Source organism: Cervus elaphus, chromosome 29, assembly GCF_910594005.1.
Source record: "Cervus elaphus chromosome 29, mCerEla1.1, whole genome shotgun sequence".
Classification (NCBI taxonomy): Eukaryota; Metazoa; Chordata; class Mammalia; order Artiodactyla; family Cervidae; genus Cervus; species Cervus elaphus.
This window is the reverse complement of record NC_057843.1, coordinates 49,885,114-49,909,569: the sequence shown is the minus strand read 5'-3', so window position 1 is coordinate 49,909,569 and position 24,456 is coordinate 49,885,114. Positions and strand designations below refer to the sequence as shown.

General features: G+C 39.4%; 1 protein-coding gene across 3 annotated transcripts in view; it reads right to left on the bottom strand.

Moving 5' to 3' along the window:
* The window catches only part of PCSK5 (proprotein convertase subtilisin/kexin type 5), a 495,662-nt gene that overhangs the window by 357,736 nt on the left and 113,470 nt on the right, over positions 1-24,456 (bottom strand). For all 3 annotated transcript variants that reach the window (XM_043891233.1, XM_043891234.1, XM_043891235.1), the window contains exons 4-5: positions 5,569-5,712; positions 1,379-1,455 (exon numbers count right to left, since the gene is read on the bottom strand). In XM_043891233.1, the coding sequence (XP_043747168.1) occupies positions 1,379-1,455; positions 5,569-5,712 (221 nt within the window). The remainder of the gene's footprint in view (positions 1-1,378; positions 1,456-5,568; positions 5,713-24,456) is intronic.

Sequence of the window (24,456 nt, the reverse complement as noted above, 5' to 3'; positions counted from 1 at the left end):
GAGAGCAAAATTTATCACAGGGGACTTTTTAATTATGGAAGCTTCAGTTTCTTTTTCAGTGTTTCATGTTAGTTTGCAAATTAGGTTAAGTAAATTAGCTCACATTGTCTCAAATTATTGATTATAACTTTAAACAGTGTAATCTAGACAGTAATGACCAGACTTGATGGAAAACTATCCAGGGCCCTTTCTTTTTTTTGTTTGTTTCAAAAGTTCTGGAAAATTCTATCTACATCAATTTGTATGTTAATGCTTTCACTACTGAATCTGATTTATAACATTGATTCAATTGCTAATATTATCAAATAGCATATTTTTTATGGTAACTTTTTCAAGGCTTCTTTGCAAATGGTTAAGAAGGGGGAGGGGAACACCCCATGCACAGTCACAATTATCCAGGCTGCATGGTTTTATCTAAATTTATTGACTTACTTAATCAAATAATACCAGGTGAGAAAATTTTCCCTTAGGAAAAATGCAGGGTAGAAACTGTACATAATAAATGAACAAAATACCTCTCTTTACAACTTCTGTGATCCCAAACAAAAACAGGTAAGTGAAAATTCAAATGATAGTATCTAAATCACAACATTATGCTGAAAACCTTTGAAGTAAAAGCCCCAAATTTAATGTGATCTGGAGAATCCCAGGGATGGGGGAGCCTGGTGGGCTGCCGTCTGTGGGGTCGCACAGAGTCGGACACGACTGAAGAGACTTAGCAGCAGCAGCAGAGATTAGAAACATTCTACTAATCTTTGACAAATATCTGGCTCATTACAAGCAAGAAATGATTGTGCATTTCTTTTGCTTTCCAAAAATCTACTGTACTAACTGGGAAGTATAAATGTGGCTACATGGGCTTCTAAGGCTCCTGACTTGGAGGATAAGAGTGATAATGTGTTTCATACATGAAAAAACCATATAAGTATCGCAGGCATGTTAGTAAAGAATACAATCACTGCAGAGTAGAAGAGAGAAACAAGAAGCAAACCGGAAAGCCCTGGCAGAGACCTCAAGTACAACATTCAACCCAATATGTTGAACTGGACAGAGTAAAGTCCAGGGGACACTTTGTTTTGCCTCTCCCTTGAGCATCCCTAACCCTAAACAAGTGGGTCACAGGCCAGTGACCACGTGAGGAGTAATATTCCCCAGCCACATCCTCAAGTTATTCCCCCAGGTTCTCTCTGCAACCATTCTTACTGTGGTGACCACCCGTTTTTATATCCAGAAGCTTTAGCAGAAAGACACTTGCTTATCTTACAGCAAATTAGGGATCATTTGTTACCAAAGATTTCCAAGGAAAGATTTCCTTTGGCAAGAGCAGAAAACAAAGCTCTGTGTGGGCCACACACCAGCCTCCCCACCGGGCTCTTACTTGTTCTCGTTGCTTGCGTCGTAGCGGGGCATGGGGTCTAGGTCATTCCCATTCACGTCATAGCTTGCCAGAGCATCCTGTGGTCACAGAGGAAACAGAGAAAGGATACAGATGTTCATTAATTAGCCATGGACCGGAAGACTCATGACTCCTTAAACACATTTCTGCAAGACAGTAGTTAGATTAAATAAAACACTCACAGTCCAGTGGTGTCAGAATGCCTTGTTCAATAACAATCAGTGTCATATTTTGTCCCATAAAGGGGAAGAAATACTCTCTACAGACCAAAGATGTGCTCAGTCCATCCTTGCCACCACTGTTCCCTCATAGCTCACACTGACCCTTCACCCCAATAACCAGCTACTCGGCAAAGTACTGCTAGACCACCTAGAAGCAAAGTGGTTTAGTCTTCGTAGACTCTCTCTATTCCTTACTTCATTTCTTGAGTGTGCAAATACATTACTACGATTCAGAGATTTCTGGAGACAAAGATCATTCACAAATAACTGGCAAGTCAATTAAAAATGAATGTTAGAAGTCTACTGTATCTGGTTATCTTGGGACCTCTATGAGGCAATATTTGTCTGGTTTCAGATGTTTTATCTACTATGAAAGGGCCTACAATTCAAAACTTCTTATTTATACCCAATAGGCTTTTGCCCCAACCAAAAGAATAAAGTTTTACTGTATGTCAAGGTTTCAAGTGAAACAGAAGTTTCTCTGAAACCAAAACTTCATTTATTTGCCCTTTTAACTAATTGTGAAAAATATTCAAATTTCTAAGAAAAAAAATTAGTGGATTATTCCATCATTCAAATTTATATCACAGTAGACAGAACTAATTTAAGGTGTTTTGAATTTTCTTATGCTTTATGATTTCTGTTATCAGTTTTAGTGAAAGTAAATGCTCTTTGCTTTCTGCTTTCTTATCAAAGACTCTCATTTCTGAAAATAACTTATAGGTACAGGGAGTCTGAAATGTTTGGGGGAAGTAAGTAAAATACACATGACATATAAAGACAGTAAGTCCTGCTCTAAGTCCCATATAGAGAAACATACAAAGCAGCCCAACTTAGTGTTCATTCAAGCACGAAGGGTGATATCATCTAATTTTACTCATAAGGAAACAAGAGGCTGAGACAGGTTACGTAACTTGGCCACAGGCATGAAACAAATTGCCTATGGAATGAAGACTGGAACCCAGACATCCCATCTAATCCAATGTGTTCTTCTCTACTTTCACCAGCTCTGACTTTAGGAGAACCAAAAGGGTACCAGTACTGCTAACTGCACAGGTAAATTCGAGAGAATTTTCTTTCAAGGGAGGAAAAGAAATGAAAAAGGTAAAGAATGCAATCACATTTAGGTTAAGGCTCTTTGTATTTAATCAGATGAATTTCAATGCAGTGGAGAATAGGAATGCTCTATAAAAACTGTATTGCATATAAGAAGAAGTCTTTCTTATCATGGACAGCCATAGTTCTGTTCTTTATTTGACCTGGGCTAACTCATTTTAGTGTTCAGGCCTCAGTGTCTACCCTGTAAATGAGGAGTCTGAACTGAAGTTCCTTTGCAAGTTCTAAAAGTCTCTTCTGTGAAGAGACAGAAGTTTACCTGTGTGTGCTTGGAGGCAGCAGGAGGGCAGCCACTCAAATGTCTGGTTCAAATGAGGACTAAACGAATTTGCAGTTCCTCCTCTCTCTCTCTCTTTTTCAACCTTAGGGAAAATCATCTAATTTAGGAGAAACTGTTTCAATATTTCATTGTAAAAATTGATTTGTGAAGTTTCTTGGCTGAATTTTTGAAACGAAAAGGGCAACAGGATTGAATACTGAGATGAAAAGTAGTTAAAGTTGATAAAGTGTCAGGTGATATTGGGTGATCCTGAGTGAAGGAAGGTCTTCATAGGTTAGGAACTGGGGGGCTGTGTGAGCCAGTGGTAGTTTCTGATGTGTCAAGGAAGTGACTTGGAAGTATCTTATCTGCAAAGATAATCTTTGCAGGTTTGACTGACAAAAGGAAAACTAATTTGAGATTAAGAGTCATGCAATAAGTGATATTAAGCAAATGAGAAAGAAACACTGGAGAAAATATATGGACATTTTTACCTGAATGGTTTCATGGGAAGCTGAAGCGGTATTTGAGAGAGAGAGAGCAGAGGAGAGATGGGAACAGAGACAAACAGCTGGTGATTCCACTCTGAGGAGAAACCAAGCGCCTTCCCAGGCTGAAGATAAACGGTGAGAGAGAGAGAGAGAGAGAGAGCGAGCAGATTTCAAGAGGACATTATATTCTTTCCTTAGAATCTCAACCTTAAAGAAAAGGCCATGTCCATTCTGAGTGCATCCGCTACGAGGTTCCTCAGGGACACTGCTGTGTCCACCAGTTACTGAGGACCAATGAGGAGAGAAAGGCAGCAGGCCTGCGACAATGGCGAATCCTCTGTACTGACGTGTTTAGGGAGCCTGTGGGCCAAGGCTCTCTCAGGACTCCCACCAGCTCAGGGCACAGTGAGATAGGCTGGGCTTGCTGACGTTGCTCCTTTAACGACCATGAATATATTGGGTTGACCCAAAAGTTCGTTCAGGTTTTTCAATACAATATTAGATGAAAACCTGAAGAAACTTTTGGCCAACCCAATAGGTGAGAAGAAAAAAAAAATCTGAGGAGGTGTAGTCCTCTGAGTTATAGCTTAGAATTTTCTGTGGGGCTCTTCTGTAAACACAGGGCAAACCCTGGCCCCTGACTTTCCTCCTTAAGGGTCAATATGAGTCCTGATTTCATCGTGATTTAGAGCTGCTTGTCTTTTCAAGGCTGTGAAAGGAAATTTGTAAGCTGACAGAAAATCACCAACTTCAATTTTTTTTTTTTTTCAATAACAACATGAAAACAATATAGGGAAACTCACACCACCGAAGTTTTGGAATTAAAAGTACCAAGTCGTGAAGTATAGAACGGGACATGGGTGACTGAAGTCTTGATGGGTTTGCAGCAATACCAGCATTCTAGCGGAAACAGTCGTCAACAGGAAAGAGGCCAGAAGGCAAGGTGGAAGGCACCGGTGTGAGTGGGCTCCACCAGGAGTTTCTGCAGCGTCCTGACAGGAATCAGAGAACTACATTTGCAGATACTAGGGAGTCACTGGAGGCTCTTCAGTGACAAAATAAATATTTTAGGGAGAACACTGAGGTGTCAGGAAACACACATTTGGAGCAGAGAATGGCATATTGGGAGATACTTATGGACTTGTAACCAAACTTAGGGAGGAGAAGCTGGTGGAAGGGATATGTCTGGAGAGTAGGGGACAGAAGCGTCACTGACCTATTTCCAGGCAGGAAATATCACAGTGGTAAAGGGGACCGAGAGGCCCCACGGACAGAAACAACCTGTGTCCCATGAGTACTGGGCATCAGGACTGTGGTTTTCAGTGAAAGTACTGAGTCTCAATCCTTTCACTTGCTCTGTGACCTCAGGCTCGCCGTATGTTCTGAGTCCTGGAATCACGGTTCTTTCTTAAACAAAGGAATTGACTGATTCCTAAGGACTACGGGGAGAATATTCATTATTGTCCTTTGAAAGGGGAGAGGCAGAGAGAGAAAGAGACTCACAGAATAACTTGAGAAGAGTTATAAGTACACTTTCTCCATAAAGGAAAGTAGGAGTGTTATCTGGCTGCATGGATGAATTGTTGAGAGGAGCAGCTGTTGTCAGCAGCAGCTGGGGTTTCTGCTACCTTATCACCTGCTTTTTGTCATCACAACATCAAAGGCACACAAAAGTGGATAGCATTATCTCCTGATTCCTGTCCTCTGAGAGTGAATCTTCTGTAAGATGGGAGCAATACATAACAGCTGTATTTCAGTGACTTTCCTCCTTTTGTTGTTGTTTAGTAAGTAAGTTGTGCCCGACTTTTTCGTGACCCCATGGACTGCATGTAGATGGACTGCAGACTGGCAGGTTCCTCTGTCCATGGGACTTCCCAGGCAAGAATACTGGAGTCAGTTACCATTTCCTTCTCTAGGGGATCTTTCTGACCCAGGGATGGCACCTGCATCTCCTGCATTAGCAGGTGGAATATTTACCATTGAGCCACCTGGGAAACCTCCATGCTTTCCCCCATTTTCATCATCCTCATATGAGTTCCATTGTTCCCCAGGAGGGAAGGCATTCTGACCACAGCAAACACTCACATAGTTTTGCATCAGATCCGGATGGGTCCTCTCAATGCCATCGTCCAGGATAGTGACCACGATGTTCTTGCCCGTGTAGCCTCTCTTCCAGGCTCCTTCAATGTTCATGTCTGACTGGCAGGGATGCGTGTTGTCACTGCAGTGCTAAAGGGTGAAGAGGGAGAATTGGACATTGCAGATTACAAAAACGGAGAGGAGATGGGAGAAGTACCTACTTAAGACAATACATTAATTTAACGAATTTGGTGGACTGTCCGTTCAAGCAGAAGCACAGATCTCCAACACGACAACAGGGGAAGGGAGGAAGGAGAGATGTGGGTAAGGCAAGTGAAACAGAAATCTCTTCTGCCAGTTCTGCCCTGCTCTAATACCATAGATCCTTTGGAAAAACATGATAAAGTCTCTCAACAGCAGAGCAATGAGTGCCCCATTTTATTGTTAGCATGTATTAATGACACATAAAAAAGGCCTTGCAGCATTTCATTTATAAACCCAAACTAGATAACAGAAGAACATCATAATTTCTTAACCAGGCACCTAGTAAAGCCTGGCTACAAATGAGAAAAACCTCAGCAGCTTCTGTACAGTGTCAGCCAGAGGTGTGCCACTGCTGTGAGAAACCCATAAAAGAGAAAAAAAATAACAATCTCCTCAAACTTCTTTCAGTAAATTAACAATGGGTATTGCACCATAATTTGCAGGGGGTGAACAGAGTCATTCAGCACTACTTTGAGAAGGGAGGGAAGAAGAGTGCACAGTCCAGAAGGGGGACAGACATGGGAAAATGTGTGTGAGGGCTTTGAAGGGCAGGCTGGAGAGCCAGTGAACCTTAGCTCATTATGTGTAGTGATTTCATCCCACAATGGCTACAACATACAAACACATCAAGAGGCGAATTAACCAGCAGTTCTTCCCAATATAATTGACTAGCATTCATCCAACCCACACAATTATTCCTTCAAAGTCCATCTCTGTGAAATATCCCTCTGAGTGGTATTGTTTTCCAGGTTCTTAAGGCTCAGTTGGAGGAACAAAGGAAAAGGGATGTGCCACTCTAGCCTACTGCCATGGCAACGCAAGCCACCCTAGGTCCACACCATTCACTATCTTCCTCCCGCTTTGTAACCCTTCAGCACTTCAGGAGGGGAGGAGAACATGTGCTCCGTAGGCTCTAGGCATAATGGTGACCCCACTGACACTGATTCATCCAACACATACTTTACTGAGCACTTATTACACGCTGGGGAATGGCAGTGAACAAGGACAAGGAGGTCCCCTGTCTTCATGACCTCGCTAAACGGGAAACACAGATGATAAAACAAAGACCACCATCTGTAGCACTCCTTATGTTTTAAAGGCATTAAAGGGGGTGACATGGCAGTCAGTACTGAGGGGACTGAGTACACACCTCTCTCGGAAGGATGGTCAAAGAAAGACCCCAGCTTGGAGAAAGTGAAATGTGAATTGAGATATGGCTGAAGAGAAGGAGCTGGCTTGCCCAAGAGCTCAGAGCTCGTCTTGGTAGTGCCTGTGCTTACTAGCTGCTTAGTAGCTCAGTCGTGTCCAGCTCTTTGCAACCCCATGGACTGCAGCTCGCCAGGCTCCTCTGTCCATGGGATTTTCCAGGCAAGATTAGTGGATGTGAGGGGAAATGGCACAGAAGGTAGCAGGTTAGAAGGGATAGCAGAAGTCAGGTCATCCTGAGCTTTGTAGCCATGACTTGGCTTCTATTTTAAATACAACCTAAATCAAAGTCCTTGAGAGTCCCTTAGACAGCAAGGAGATCAAACCAGTCAATCCGAAAGGAAATCAACCCTGAATATTCACTGGAAGGACTAATGCTGAAGCTCCAATACTGTGGCCACCTGAGGCGAAGAGCCAACTCATTGGAAAAGTCTCTGATGCTGATAAAGACTGAAGGCAGGAAGAGAAGGGGGGTGACAGAGGATGAAATGGCCTCATCAACTCAATGGACATGAGTCTGAGCAAACTCTGGAAGATAGTGAAGGACAGGGAAGCCTGGTGTACTGAGTCGGACATGACTCAGTGACTGAACAAAAAGAAAATGGAAGCTCACCTCTTTCCAAATTTCATCCCTCAATGTCACATGGTTACAAGTGGCAGATACCTCTAGCATCTCCTGACATGAATTTGTTAATTTATTCTTCAAAGGAGATTGCCTTTTGTTGAACATTATAAACACGCTTGAGTAGTATTATGGATTCATTCTAACAAATGGTATACCCATCTTTCAACACAGATAATATCAACTTTGTTGAAAATAGAGGCTTATATATTTTATGAACATTTGCAACTTTCTGTTACTTTCTTGATTCCTTCTGGCACTTGAGGCCCGGCACACACTGACCCAACTTCCATTCTCCCCCTGCTCCCCAGTTTTTGGAGTACAGCTTGGGAACAACTTCCTCCCACAAAACTTTCCCTCATTCTTCAGCCTAGTTGGCTATCTCTTCTCTTAGGAATGGAGACAGACAGACACATACATATATTTTGTTCTACACAGTCTAACCCCTACCCACTGAATTCTGCTGCAGTTTGGCTGACTGTTGAAACTTGTATGTAAATTTTGTCTCCTTTGACTGTAAGCCCCTAGAAGACTATGCATTAAACCAATGCTAATCTAGGATTGCAGTCAATATTAGCTGATCAATTACACCCCAAAAGTGAGGGCATATTCTCACCTTATATCCAAGTTCACAACTGCCAAATGCTTGCTCCTCTGACCTCGTCAGAGATAGCCCAGCCAGCTAATGCTTGGTTAATAGATCACGAAAGAAAGAGTGCAGGTTTCCAAAATGCCAATGTTTTTCGGAAGTCTCATTCTGGCCAATAGTTTGGGCTGCACCTCATCAAATATTTTAATTTAACAGAAAGCAACTCTGACAGGTTTCTATTTCATTTTTTCCTTTTCCCAAAACCTGTTCTGGCCACCTGTGGTATCATTTGTGACATGAAGTAATGTTAATGTGGCCAAGAAGTGGGCCGGAGGAAGGAAGTGTACAGGAAATGGGTCACCCACACATGGGATGACCGTCCTGGAGTGGAAGGATGCTGCCTGAAATTGTAATTACGAAAATTGAAGAAAACCAGCCGTGTATGGAAAACATGTGTGTTCAAAGTGGAGCAATTAGGTTTCTTTCTTCCACCTCTGCTTCTGTTGAATCTGACTTCACCATTAAATATTTTTGTACCACTTTTTCTTTTCATCTGCGAACATGATACAGGAGAAAGAGGAAGGAGAGGAAATGTCCTATTGATACTTCCATATGGATAATTTACTATTTCAGGTGGCTGAAAGGTCAAAGAAAAAAAGATAACGAGAGTCAGGGGTGTTTCTGCAAGTCATAAGATTAGTGGACCCTTAAATCAGGACCCTTTAACCTGAATGTGACCTTTAGATTTTTAATACCTATTTCGAGTGGGCCAGGATTCCGAACATGTTTCTAATGTTGTTTCATATGCCCAAGGTGCCCAAAGAGCAAAGACTGAAGAAAATATTGATGCCACTCAACATGGCCCAAGTGAAAAGGAATTAATCATTTCCTTAACCGCCTGATCAAAATGGTCTTTAAACTGGACTCTATTTATTTGACAGCAATCTATGTTAGAGCATCACCCAAAGGCCAAAGGAACACATATTAACTATGACTTCCTCATTCTCAGGCTGCCATGTTGAGAACTGGAGGAACAAATAAAACTAGTTTCTGGAATTCTGTTACCACATATGCAGTCCCTAGACTGGTATTCACAAAAGGGACGGGTCAGAAACTTCCAGCTTATTTGAAGCTGATGAGAAACACATATTTGCACTGTATAGGTATGATAAGTATTTACAGTAAATTGATGTACCTTCAGCTTTGAAAAATGTCTTGTGTCTCAATGATGGTCTACACATAGATGGCCAGGTGTTTACAAAGGACACAAAGCAGCAAATATCTGCAGGAACAATGGTTACTGTCTAGGGCTCTTATCCTTAAAACCTTTTATTCCTTTCAGGAATGAAGTCTTAGAGAGATTGTTCTGCGAGTTCTAGAAACAGCCTCTTCCATACCAGGGCTCTGAGCTATTTTGCTTATAAACCACTCTGGGTGTGTCCCCTTCTCTTATGTCTTTATAAACATATCACTGTGTTTGCTCAATGAAAGAACAGTCTGTACCCAAAATAAACACCTTTGTTATGCTCTCACCACCATTTTCTTCAGACTGGGGGGTTGGGAGGAACCCCTCAATGTCATTGTTTTTAAACTTTTCCAGGTTCTTAAGGTCTCCAATCAACTGCCAATTTATATGCTGCCAATAGCCTGTTAACACTGAAAACATCTGTTGTTCATTGTCATTGATACAGTGGTTCATAAGACTGCATCTCTGACTATACAATGATAATAAGAGAGGAGAATTAAATATAAAAATCTGCTTTAAGAAACAGACTCAAAGACCCAGGAAATAAATTTATGGTTACCAAATGGGGGAAGCAAGGGAGGGATAAATTAGGATCTTGGGATTAATAGATACACACTAATTTATATAAAATAGATAAATAACAAGGTCCTACTGTATAGCACAGAACACAATGTTCAAAGTCTTATAATAATCTATAATGGAAAATAATCTGAAAAAAAGAAAATATATATTCTGAATACCAGAAACTAACACAACATTGTAAATCAACTATAGTTCAATAAAAATAATTAAAATTTTAAAATCTATTTTATAGACAAACTCAGAAACATATCTAGTTAACTTATTAAGATGCAAATATACCTGGAATTCTTTGTAAAATCTGGAGTTAAGAGTTCTAAGAAGTGGAAAAAAACAGAATTGTTACTCCCTTAAGTGGACATAGAACTGACATCTAGATTCTTACCATAGCCAAGTGTTGTACTAATCCTTTTATATGAACTAGATTTATGTAAGACTCAGAACAGCTGGAGAGAGGTACTTTTATTATCTCCTTTTAACAGCTAAAGAACACAGGACTTAATCAGCCTTTAACCTTTCAGAGGTCAAACAGCTGGTCAATAGTAGAATTAGGATTCAAAACCAAGCAGTCCTATGGTCTAAGGAGAAATAGATTACTATGAAATGATGATTCTCTTCATTATTTTGAGATTTAGGTTAGGCATACTTGAAAGGGCAATTGATCCTTGTAAGGAGAGCTAAGATGATCTGAATAGTTTTTATTTGTGGCTGGGGCCTCAGCTGGTGGTTGGAGATTACAAATGGGGTGTGGGAAGACAGAATGGTGTCCAACTATTTTCTAGTACATTGGTCAAATGACCCCCTATGAATCATCATGTTTTACTTCACATATTTATACTAGTACGCCAACTCTGCTGGAAACATGAATTACATCCACCATAGTATGGGTTGGGGCTTCCCTGGTGGTCAGACAGTAAAGAATCTGCCTGCAATGTGGGAGACCTGGATTTGATCCCTGGGTTGGGAAGATCCCCTGGAGAAGAAAACAGCTACCCACTCCAGTATTCTGGCCTGGAGAATTCCAAGGACAGAGGAGCCTGGCAGGCTACAGTCCATGGGGTTGCAGAGTTGGACATGACTTAGTGACTAAGCACACATAATATGGGTTGACCAAATGAACTTTTTGGCCAACACAATGTAACTGGTGGAAAATTATATCTCACTTACAAAATTTTAAGTGTCCCACTTAATACCAAAAAAAAATTTTTTTAATAGAAAAAACTGGAAGAAAGGTGCCAAATAGAGGATAATGAGAATAAACCTAATTCCGAAAATTCCACTGATGAATGAGAATCAAAAAAACTGAGGCAGCATAGTCGGTGGATCTTTGACAAAGGAGCGAAGGCAATATAATGGACCTAAGATAGTCCCCTTCAACAAATGGTGATGGAACAACTAGACATCCACATGCAAAAAAACACAAGTGAGGGGACTTCCCTGGTGGTCCGGGGGTTAAGAATCCACCTGCCAATGCAGGGGACATAGGTTCAAGCTCTGATTTGGGAAGATCCCGCATGCCACAAAGCAACTAAGCCCACATGCCAACTGCCACTGAGCCCATGTTCTAGATTCCATGTGTCACAACTACTGAAGCCTGGGCACCCTAGAACCGGTGATCTGCAGCAAGAGAAGGCACCACAATGAGCAGTCCACATGTTGCAGAAGACACAGAAAGCCTGTGAACAGTAACAAAGATCCACCACATCCAAATAAATGAATAAACAAAAAAAAATAATAATAATAATCACATCTTTTGTGAGAATTAACTCAAAATAGCTCATAGACTTTAATATGAAATGCAAAACTAAAACAAAATCCTAGAAGATAACATAGGAGAAAAACCTAGATGATCTTGCATATGTTGATGAATTTTTAGATACAACACTAAGGACATAATGCATGAAAGAAATTACTGAAAAGCAGGACTTCATTAAAATTTAAAACTTCTGCTCCATGAAAGACACTGTCAAGAGGAGGAGAGGACAAACCACAGGACAGGAAAAAGTAGTTGCAAAAGGACTGTTGTTCAAAATATACAAAGTACTCTCAAACTCAACAGGAAGAAAAAAACTCAGTTAAAAAATGAGCCAGGGACCTTCATAGACACCTCACTGAAAAAGATGATACACATAAAGTAAATAAGCACATGACAAGATGTTCCAAATCACATGTCAGCAGAGAAATGCAAATTAAAACACCTATTAGAATGGCTAAAATCCAGAACACTGACACCACCAAATGTTGGTGAAGACATAGAGCAACAGGAACTCTCTCATTCACTGTTGGTAGAAATTAAAATCATATAGTCACTTCAGAAGATTGCTTGGAAGTTTCTTAGAAAACCAAACATACTCTTAACCATATGGATCCAGCAATTGTGTTCCTTGGCATTTACCTAAAGTAGCTGAAAATTTAGTTCCACATAAAAACCTGCAAAGGGATGCTATAGCAGCTTTATTCACAATTGCCCAAACTTGGAAGCAACCAAGATGTCTCAGGATGACTAGATAGATAAACTGTGGTACCATAGAAAATGAAATATTATTTGGTGCTCAAAAAGAAATGTGCAAGCAAGCCATGAAAAGACTGGGAGTAAACTTAAATGCATATTACTGAGTAAAATAAGTCAATCTGAAAAGGCTAAGAAACGTATGTTTCCAACTATATGGCATTCTGGAAAAGGCAAAATTATGGAGTAAGTAAAAAGATCAGTGGTTGATAGGGACTGAGGATCAGGAGACAAATAGGAGAGCACAAAGGATTTTTAGAGCAGTGGAAGTGCTCCGTATGAAACTATAATGATGAGTACATGTCACTGTACATTTGTCTAAACCCACGGAATGAACAACACTAAGAGTGAATCTTAATGTAAACTATAGATCTAGGGTATGTGATGTGTCAATGCAGGTTCATCAACTGTAACAAATGTACCACTCTAGAGGGAGATGTTGATATTGAGGGAGGCTGTGTGTGTGTCGGGGTAGGTGGTATGTGGGAAATCTCTGTACCTTCCTCTCCATTTGCTGTGAAGTTAAAACTTCTCTTTAAAAATTAGTCTTTTAGAAGAAAAGAAAATGAATTTCACAGAGCTGCCAAAGGGTAACTGAATGATCTGTGGATTTAGTTTAGTGGACAGGCTTTCTCTCATTTGTAAATTTTGTGATCCTCTTTGAATCTTTCCAAGCCTGACACATCCTGAATTAGAAACTCTCAGTACTAAAAACATTTAAGAAAGCAAAAACAATAAGCCAACAACAGCAACAATAACAAATCTGGTTTCCTTTAAGGAATTTCAACATGTCTTGTCATTGTTTGGAGAACTGGTTTCAGCTATATTACCTGACCAGGATGATAAAGGGTAACCAATCTCTGAAATTTACTGCCCATTTTTGCAACACTAAGACCAAGCTTACCTTTACATATGTGGTCCTCTGCATGTACTATGGTTTCTCACTATTCTCAAATAACTCATATTAAAAAACCAGATCCAGATTTCAGATCTGGAAATCTGGATCTTAAACCACACCTCCTTCTCTCCTGTTTCCTTTGATTTTCACGGCACCTTGCAGTTCAGGTCATTGGTTCTGATCCACTACTTTTAATCTTTAACCCGGTTTCGATTTTCAATCTATCCTCCTGGCATTAAAACAATTTACTACACTCAAGTCCTTGAAGTCCAGTTTGTATGACAGACAAACGAGGAGCTTACTTTTCTTTCTTTTTTTTTTTTTTTTTTTTACAAAAACACAAGTATTGTAACGGGAGTTATCAGCGTACTGTGGGAACATGGAACCCAGTCAGGGGAATGTGTTCCCATTCACTCCACCCCACCACACTCTCCTCTCCCTCTCCAATCCTACTCCCATCTCAGGCCTTGACACTTACTGTTCTCTCACATGCGGATGTTCCTCCTCAGAATCTGCGAGGCTCCCTCTCTCATGCCCAAATATCACCTCCTAAGAGAGGCTCTTCCTAGTAAACCTATCTGAGATCACATTCTGCGTCATTCTCTGCCCTCGACTCTGATTTCCTTTTCTTCACAGCACTCCTGACTACCATACTGTCGATCAATTTGTCTCTTTCCTGTTTGTCTCCCACACTGGATTGTACACTCCATGAAGGCAGTCACTTTGCCTTGTTTATTTCTGTATTTGCATTGTCTAACACACAGAAGTTCAATAATTATATACCAACGGAAAGAACAGATTGAGTTTTAAGTCATTGCGGGTTTTCTCGAACATACAGGAAAGCATGGAGACCAAACCTGGAGCGAGAACTAGTGTTTGAGAGATGACAGAGGTGTAGATTAGTGGGACCATAGAAACCACGTATTTGATATACAGTAGGCATTCTACAGATTTGTTGATAACAACAGTGAATGAATATGGTGAGAGAAGAGAGAGGAATCAAGAAAGATCAAATATCTGGCTTGGACTACAGAGCAAATGATCACTTATTGAGAAAAGAAACACAGGAAGAGGGGGAAATTTGGCTGGAGAATGAAAATAGTGAGTTCAGTTTTAGAAACATGGAAATTTAAATAACATCCAGACAGGAGTCGCCTATAGTGATAGGATATGCGGATCTAAAGTTCCTTTCTGCCCAGATCCACGAGTGAATTCTTCCTAAATATTGGCATTGTACTGTCATTTCCCACCTCAAATCTATTTCACATCTATAAAGCACTAACATCTTGGCCTCCGAGCCGCTTCACAAGCTGGCAATGAACATACACTGTCTGGTGCTATTTGTTGCCTCAAAGTGCGAATTCCCTAAGGGCCATATATATATATATATAAATTTAACAGTCTTAGCAAATTCAAGGTCATTACCACCTGTGGCTGACAGCAAACATGGACCCAGTTTCCACGACCCCCTGTGCCTAAGGCACATGTACTCCCCTTCCCACGAATCAAGAGGGCTTTTCTTCACCTTTTGATTCTGGGTGGGCCTGGTGACTTGCTTTGGTCAAAAGAGTATAGCAGAAGTAACAGCGCTCCATTCCCATACTTCCTACACCCTTTCACTTGTAACTCTTCCTGGTTGCCATGTGTACAAGGCAAGGCAGCCTGCTAGAAGCTGGGAGACTATATGAAACGGGTGACACTCTTCCGGCTAAACTCACGCCAGACGAGCTAGCCCCCACCTAGAATGGCTCACAGATGTATCCGCGAGTCAAATTCAGTCCAAATTTCAGACATGCAGAATCATAAATCTAACAAACAGCTGTTCTCTTACACTACAAAATTTTGGGAGTGGTCTTTATACAGCAAAAACTAACTAACACATAAAGTTATAAATCTGAGGGAAGTAAGTCAAGCCAGAAAGAAAGGGGGAGAAATCAGCAAACCAAGGTGAACTACTGAGAGCTTATCTAGAAGGGAAAAACAATTGGTTTTGTAGTTAAGGAGGAAGCACAGTAAGAACACTTAATGCATCCAGTATACAGTTTGAAAGCAAATTCCAAGCTCCCTGGGATTCATTCCCTTCCCGGGAAGCTCAGTGTTTTCCTTCTCATCCCACGCAGCCTCATATCAGCAATTTCTGATGTTATATAGGTTTTATCTTCTGAATGAAATTTCAAGCTACTTGTAGTAATGAAGTCATTATTACAAATTTTAATAACCTCTGGAGTTCATAGTAAAAATACTCAACAATGTATAAATTGATATTCATTTGAGGGAGAAGGCAGAAGTAAATTCTGAGATAAAATGCAGAAGAAAATTTACATAGGTAAGACGTAAATGGAGGTAATAGAAAAGGTTCAAATGAGATCTAGAAATCTTTTCTTTTGCTCATGGCCCATAATAGGGCATCTGCTTATTCAACTTTACCAACAAAAGGTTAAAAAAATACCAAAAGATTCAAGAAATAATAGGAAATGTGCAAGGACTAAAGCCTTCACGAGGAATTATACAAGAAAAAAGGACCATCAACGAAATATTTCCTCATTCATAAGAAGCAACAAAATCGAGTCACCCATGATGTGACTGAACCTAGAACCTGTCATACAGAGTGAAATAAAGTCAGAAAGAGAAAAACAAATATTGTATATGGAGTGAAAGTCGCTCAGTCATGTCCAACTCTTTGTGACCCCATGGACTATACTGTCCATGGAATTCTCCAGGCCAGAATGCTGGAATCCCTTCTCCAGGGGATCTTCCCAACCCAGGGATCAAACCCAGGTCTCCCGAATTGCAGGCAGATTCCTTACCATCTGAGCCACCAGGGAAGCCCTAGGGATAAATTAATATATATTAACACATATATATGAAATCTAAAAAAATGGTACTGATGAACCTATTTGCAGAGCAGGAATAGAGATGCAGATGGAGAGAACAGATGTGTGGACTCAGGGACGGGGGAGAGGAGGGAGTGGGACGAATTGAGATAGTAGCATTGACACGTGTACACTCCCATGTGTAAAACAGCTAGCTAGTGGGCAGCTGCAGGATAACACAGGGAGCTCATGTGACTTATGACGTGCTCTGTGACGACCTAGAGGGATAGGACAGGGGCGGCGGGAGGGAAATTTAAGAGGGAGGGGATATATGTATACATATGACTGATTGACACTGTTGTGCAGCAGAAACTAACAATTACATTCCAATAGAAAGGACATCCATTTGGGGGTACTGAGTATACAATGCCCCACTAATGATGTTCAACACTCTTGGCAGATGTCAGAAGAGAGGCAACACTGTGACGCATAAGCCATTATCCCCTCACAGGCTGTTTGGAAGTTTCTCCTGGCTGGAGAGGAATTCGGGGATGCAAGTCTGTTTCCTCTGGAACAGTATAGGGTATGATGCTTCTAAGTAAACACTTCTTGACCCTTCTCTGGTATCTGGTCAATGACTTAATTTTAATACTATTTTTCTTCTACGTCATGGAGTAAATTCTTCCATGAGTTGAGGAGACATTTGGTGTTACCAAATGACTCTTCCTGATTATGAATCAAGTACCAAATATTCATAACATACTATTCTTTGTCCAAACTGTGCAATTAGTAAATTAGTAAATTGTGTTTGCTTAGGGATGGTATCAATTGAAATGTTTCCTCAAGAGCCTATAAAGCCAAGAAATAATTCCTACACTGGAGTTCAAGAAAATGAATTTGAGAAGCAACTCAGCATTATTTAATAATTATGCAAACATTAGCAAGAAACAAACCTCATTTGTTTCTAAAATGTAACTTCTTTGTTTACACAGTTTACAAAATTCTGCTTGCGTAGAACTCTTTTACTCTCTTGTCTCCTTTATGTAGAAATCTGACTCAGAAACTCCTGTCTCTTCTTTTTTCAAGATTTCAGGAAGAAAAGTCAATAGATTGTAAAGAAAAGGGAAAGACCTCCAATGAGTAGGATGCTGCATACTTCAGATAAGCCTAACCAACTGACTTTAGAACTCAGTTGCTCCAATATTTCTATTTTTTCAAAGTCACAGAAGTTTTGAAAAGAAATGACAGATAACATTTTTAAAAATAATATTAGAGACATTTAAGGTCAAGGAGGAAAAATCTGAATATTATTTGAAGATATGGGAAAATACCCTAACTAATATGTCAGATTTCTTCATTTATATTGTTTCATAAATGGCAATATTCTCTGAAACGTAATAGTAGAGGCAGCTACTTTTCAGGCAAGGAAAAAATCCATTTTACAGTTAGAAAAATAATGAAGAACTACCATAAACCTGTTCAAGAATTTCCCAAACCTTCAAGTGTTCTGCCATCAGGTTTTGACCACATAATCATTTTCTCTTAGATGGATGGGTGGACAGGTGAATGGACAAACAGACAGAGGGACAAGAATGGGTAGACAGTGAAGCAAACAGACAATACATGCAGGTTACCTTCCAAGGCCTATTATATTTTAATGTTCTTTTTTTTTTTTCAAATTTCTTTTGAAGGAGGTGTACCTTTCCAGGATCCTGCAGAACTTATGAACACTTCCACATCCCTAAGTCAATTCTTCAAAAGGATATTTTCAATCAAGACCAAGTCACAAAATGAAACATATGTATAAGGGAGAGGATAAAGAAGGGTGGAAGAGGAAGAGAGGGTCAAATCTGCATGACAGTGAAGCTATGCATAGTCAAGTCATGTCCAGAGCTGTTAGATAGCTCATCCCTTTCCAGAATAAGAACCACTTGAACTTTCCTAATAGAACATAAACTTCAGTTTCTCTATGTATTTAAAGTTAACACAGAGAGCAGCATAAATTTCGTCTTAAATATTAACAATGGTTTCCTTAATTTTTGCCTCAAGAAAGGAGATGAAAGTTGATACTTGAAAAAGGACAAAAAAGATGTGTTAGTCTGTTAGACTTACATATAAAAATTAATGGATATAGAATTTAAAAGTCTTTTAAGATTTTAGGTTTGCTTCTCTCTGGATATATGAGATTTATTGACTCAACTTCCTGAAGGTTTTGAAGGATTTTCACTGTGCTGTTTAACACGTCATTATTTCAACTATATTAGTTCTATAAGGAATCTATAATAATTGTAGTATAGAAACACTGAGAAGAGGGATTAATATTATCATTGTGTCAAAATTCTTAAAATTAAGTGATTATGTCACAAGAGGCAGGGTGGTCAAAGCTCACACGATCATGATTAGTTGCAGGCAAAATTTGAGTTCACTTTTGCTTTCCTGTCGATACAATAGCCCACTTGGGCACCCATGAATCTTTCCTTTTTCCTGGTAACATTAATTCCTCAGATATAATCTAGTCTTTATGTTTTTATAGAATCAAAGAAGAGATCTGATATTTATAATGAATCAAAAAATAATTGTACTGCTTGGAGAGAAATTCCTTAGTATCCACAAATGTAGTTTATATTGTTAACTTTTTCTTTTTCCTGTATAGTACAAACCAAAAATCCCAAAATTGAATGGCTGAAAAAATTATTATGGCACATAGTTCTGTGGGTTGGCAGGGCTCAGCTGGGTGGCTCTCCCTTGGGGTCTCCATGTAGTTGCAGTCAGATATTCACTGAGGCTACACACATCTGAAGGCTTGACTGACACGGAAATTTAAGACGGCTCATTCATTCACATGAACAGCTGGAGAATTTTCAACCTTCTGTGTAAGATTCAGTAATTAATTCACACTTGTCCCAGTTGAGTTATCTGCAAGTCCTTCTGAAGGACATATATCTATTATATAATGATTTTGTCCCATAACAACTAGATGAATGGCAGATCCATTAACATTTCTCTAAATTTGTTAACTGTCAAAACATGTCATCCGTTCACTTATGTTTTATTAGTTTGTTTTTAATTTTCCAATGCTAATTAAATGATTTCTAGATGCTGAGCTTACATCAAGGAATGAGAAAACACATGATGTGGCCTTCAAAAAGTTTACATTCAAGTTAGAGTAGACAGATAATAGTTAAATGAGATAAACAATATAATTAGAGATTATGGTAATAGATGTGAAGAGTTGACTCCACCCTGACGTTGGGAAAGATTGAAGGCAGGAGGAGAAGGGGATGACAGAGGATAAGATGGTTGAATGACATCACTAACTCAATGGACATGAGTTTGAGCAAGCTCTGGGAGATGGTGAAGGATACGGAAGCCTGGCGTACTGCAGTCCATGGGGTTGCAAAGAGTTGGACACAACTGAGTGACTGAACAACAACAAAGAAAATAAAAAAGAGAACTTGGATAGCAACAAATGAAATGTGTTATTAAATTTATACCTTAAGTTCTTCACAATTTTACAGTTAATAGGTATCAGACAATAAATCCTAGCCTTAGAAAAGTAAGTTAGAGCAAAATTGAAATTTCAGGCCTATTATCATTTAAAGTTTAAAAAGTAAAACAAAAAATATTTTCACATTTCAAAAACAAAGTAAAATCAAAACATTTTCTAAGACAAACCTTTAACAATAGAGTGTGACACATGCTACTACTATGATGCATCTACAGAAAAATAAATCTATGTTGCAAAGCCAAAAAAAAAAAATCTCACCTCTGACAATCAGCCAAATCAATTCAGATTGCTACTAAAAAGCCTGCTTTAATATTGGTCCTTCTAGACTAAGTAAAAGTAATCATCTGAATCTCCCTGACATCTTTGCTTTCATTGTCCACTTGAAGATGTAAACGAGTATAAAACCTACAAAGTGGCTTGAAAGGACAATGAAACATTTTGCTTGAACAGACCAATAATAATGTCTAGTGCTTCTTCTCCTGTGGTAAGTGTAGATGCTTCAGAAAAGATTAAGGATTCCATAATGCATTTGATTAGCTACTCAATAAAGGAACCTACAGAGAAGATTGCCTCTTCGACTGGTGAGACTCTCTCCAGAGCCTAAAGTATAATGAGTAAGAAAACCAAGTCATTTGAAGTCATTTGTATTACACTAGTAAGCATAATTGCTAACGTTTTCCTTATTAATAAAAAATGTTGACTCCTTTAAAGAATTTAACCAAGAAACTAGCTTTAAAAGTGTCCTACAGAATTCCTTCTGTTAAAGTTCCAGAAAAGTAGCTATACAAACATAGCTGAACTTTATAGTAGCTCTTATAATGGCATATTCAGGGTAAACTGGAATAGGACTCTTATAACCCATTGTTTTCCATTTGCTAATGAAAGCAGTAATGTTAACACAATTCAATCCAACAGTAACGTTTCAGCATTCCACAGACACATTCGCCAGGACTACACACATATTTTAGAACACAGCTTTCCAAGCATCTGTGGTCCTTCCTATCTAATTAGCAAGCTCTTCATGGGTAACTAATATAAATACTTCACAGACCATCATGGCCCAAAACATTCCCACATCTGACAGTGGTATGTTTACACCTTTGGATAGGAATTTCCAAAGTGGAAAAAGTAGAGAAAGATGTTGAAAGATGGAGAATTCATGTTGAACAGATCCAAAGAGCTGCCCATCCACCATGGCAGGAAAACCTATCCACTTCCATTCATTCAGCAGCACCTCACTTTCAGTAGAAGGGAAGGCACACAATGAACTATAAAGTGACAGATCACTGTATCCAAAAGACTAATGGAGCAAACAGGCAAAAAACGAACCTTCCTTTAAAAAGATGGGTTTAACCTGTAAATCCTGAAGTTACTTTTCAGTGAGAAAGGGTCTGTGTTAGTATGGGATGTTTTTAGCTACAGAAAAGAAAGCCCAGTGAACCGCAGTCACAAAGCTAATTATCACTTAAGAAATCAGGAAGCAGGGATTTCGAGTTTGGTGCAGTAGCTTAATGACATCATTAAAGAACCAGATTCTTTGTATTTGCTCAGCCACCATGCTTAGCTGACCTCTGTCCTCTGAAAGTGCCTCTTGGTTGCAAGATAATTGCCACCACTGCCCTTATTATATTCCTCACCAGTATCCCAACTGGGAAGGAAGGAAGAAGTCACAAAAGGCTTTTCCTCACAGAGGAAGAAGCCCCTCGATATTAGCAGATGTTTACTTGACATATAGTAAAAAGTTATTCATTGTTTATCTGAAATTCAAATTTAACTGGACACTTTGTATTCTTATTTACTAACTCTGGCAATCCTTAGTACCACTAATCTAACAAAAGGTAGTTTTATCAAGCGAAGAGGAACTAAAGAGCTTCTTGATGAAGGTGAAGGAGGAGAGTGCAAGAGCTGGCTTAAGACTAAATATAAAAACTAAGATCATGGCATCTGGCCCCATTACTGCATGGCAAATAGAAGGGGGAAAGGTGGAAGTAGTGACAGATTTCCTCTTCTTGGACTCTAAAATCACTGCGGATGATGACTGCAGCCATGAAGTCAGAAGACTATTGTTTCTTGGCAGGAAATGGAGCAATGACAAACCTAGATGGTGTGTTGAAAAGTAGAGACATTACTCTGCCAATGAAGGTTTGCGTAGTCAAGGCTATGGTTCTTCCCAGTGGCCACTCAGAGGTGGACTGTAAAGAAGGCACAATGCCAAAGAATTGATACCTTCAAACTGTGGTGCAGGAGAAGTCTCCTGAAAGTCCCTTGGACAGCAAGGAGATCAAGCCAGTCAATCTTAAGGGAGATCAACCCTGAATATTCACTGGAAGGAACGATGCTGAAGCGAAAGTTACAGTATTTTGCTCATCTGATGCGAACAGATGACTCATTGGAAAAATCCCTCATGCTAGGAAAGACTGAGGGCAGAAGGAGAAAAGGGCAGCAGAGGATGAGATGGCTATGTGGCATCACCGATGCAATGAACATGAACTCAGGCAAACTCCAGGAGATGGTCAGGGACAAGGAGGCCTGGCATGCTGCTGTCCATGGTGTTGCAAAGAGCTGGACACAACTGGCCAACAGAACAACGACTTCTTTATAAAATGATAATTTGTCTTGTAGTTTAGCCAACTGCATCTATGTTTCTTAAGGAAGAATTAAGATTGCTATAGTAGAGACTTAAAGAGAAGGAAATATGCAGTGTTCCCTGTTCTTCATATCCAGTATAGACTCTGAAGAATCTAATCCTGGGTCCAGTAGGATAATGAAAACCACCTAAATCTCAATCTCTGCCAAAAAAAAAAAGAAACAAAACAAAAACCCACACATACACAAATATAGATCAAATAGGAGAAAGTATTAAAATACTGATAATATATCTATATCATAGCTGGGAGAAAAAGAATATAATAAACCTCAAGTTATACATTAATGGGAGAAAAACACACAAATCCTACAGAAGCAGCTCTGGAGATGACATGGGGCAAAAAAAAAGTCAGCTGAAGACTCAGCAGAGATAAAGAGAGCAGAATCCCAGTGGTGATAGAACAGATAAAATAATCATGTAGTGCAAAGGAGCAGAGATTCTGGGGAGAGAGGGCAACTTGAAAGGAACACTCCTTGAAGAGGTGATAGAGAAGGATATAAGAAAGACGAAAAGTAGAAGTAAAGAAACAAAAAGAAAATCACAAAATCAAGACAAACTATCTTCCTTCAACTCCCTCCAAAAACATTGATCAAAACAAATAAACTTTACCAAAATACTAGCACTACTGAACTCTGGAACTTATTAACAAATCATCCAAATTCCCACAGCCTTCTATATACAACTGCTACTAATGGGCTAAGAAAATAAAACATTTCAAAGTGAATGGAAACCAGTATAAAAATATTCATTCAATATTTCTACAAGAATAGAATATACAGTGAATCTAAGTACTCCAGTTTATAGAAATTCTGCTCAAAAATGCAAGAGGAAAAAACTGCAACATAACACCTGAAGTGAAGTGAAATATAATAAAATAAAACCTGTAGATATGAAACTATAGCTCATATAAAACATTTAAAAATATGTATGGACAGAAAACAGAGATGTGAAACTTGAGTTGACTAATCTTCCAAATAAAGAAGAAATTAAAAATTGAGAGAGTTGATTCAACTGAAAGTATAATCAGGAACACTGAGAAAAGGCATAAATATATGAAAAGGACAAAAAAAAAGAAGTCAAAATGACCCAAGAGCAAGTAACTAATAAAGGAAACAGGCATAAAGATCTAATTTTTAACAATACTCCTTAAAGAAAATTGATTGAAAAAAAAGAAGAAGAGTCACTTTCAAGGAAAGAAAAATCAACCAAGATATCCTTCAAGCATCAAGGCTTTACAATTACATTAATACAATTAAGATCTCAGTTCAGTTCAGTTGCTCAGTCATGTCCAACTCTTCGTGACCCCATGGACTGGAGCACTCCAGGCTTCCCTGTCCATCACCAACTCCCGGAGCTTACTCAAGCTCATGTCCACTGAGTCAGTGATGCCATCCAACCATCTCATACTCTGTCATCCCCTTCTCCTCCTGCCTTCAATCATTCTCAGCATCAGGGTCTTTTCAAATGAGTCAGTTCTTCACATCAGAAGATCTCAGAGAAAACCACTGTTGCAAGCCCCTCCTAGGTAGTCTGGTAGAGAATGTGCTTTATTCAGTCAAGATGTGGCTTAGTCACTAGGTCGTGTCTGACTCCTGTGACACCATTAGCTGTAGCCCTCCAGGCTCTTCTGTCCACGGGATTTCCCAGACAAGAATATTGGAGTGGGTTGCCATGTCCTCCAGGGGATCTTTCTGACCCAGAGATTGAACCCAGGTCTCCTGAACTGCAGGTGGATTCTATACTGACTTAGCCACCAGGGAAGCCTATCCAATCAAGATATGACCTGCAAAATAACTGAGAGTGCACATGAAATACATATTTAATTGTAAGTCTAAGAATAAAAGCACAGGTGGGAACAAGGATGGAAGATGAGTAAGTATAAGGTATGTGTTCTGACAAAGTAGGAAAAATGAACTTAAAACGGAAGGGGAAAAAAAAAAAGGAAGGGGAAAAGAAATAGAAATGATAAAACCGAATAAGCTAATGAATAGTCAGTGAGGCAAGAGTTAAAGG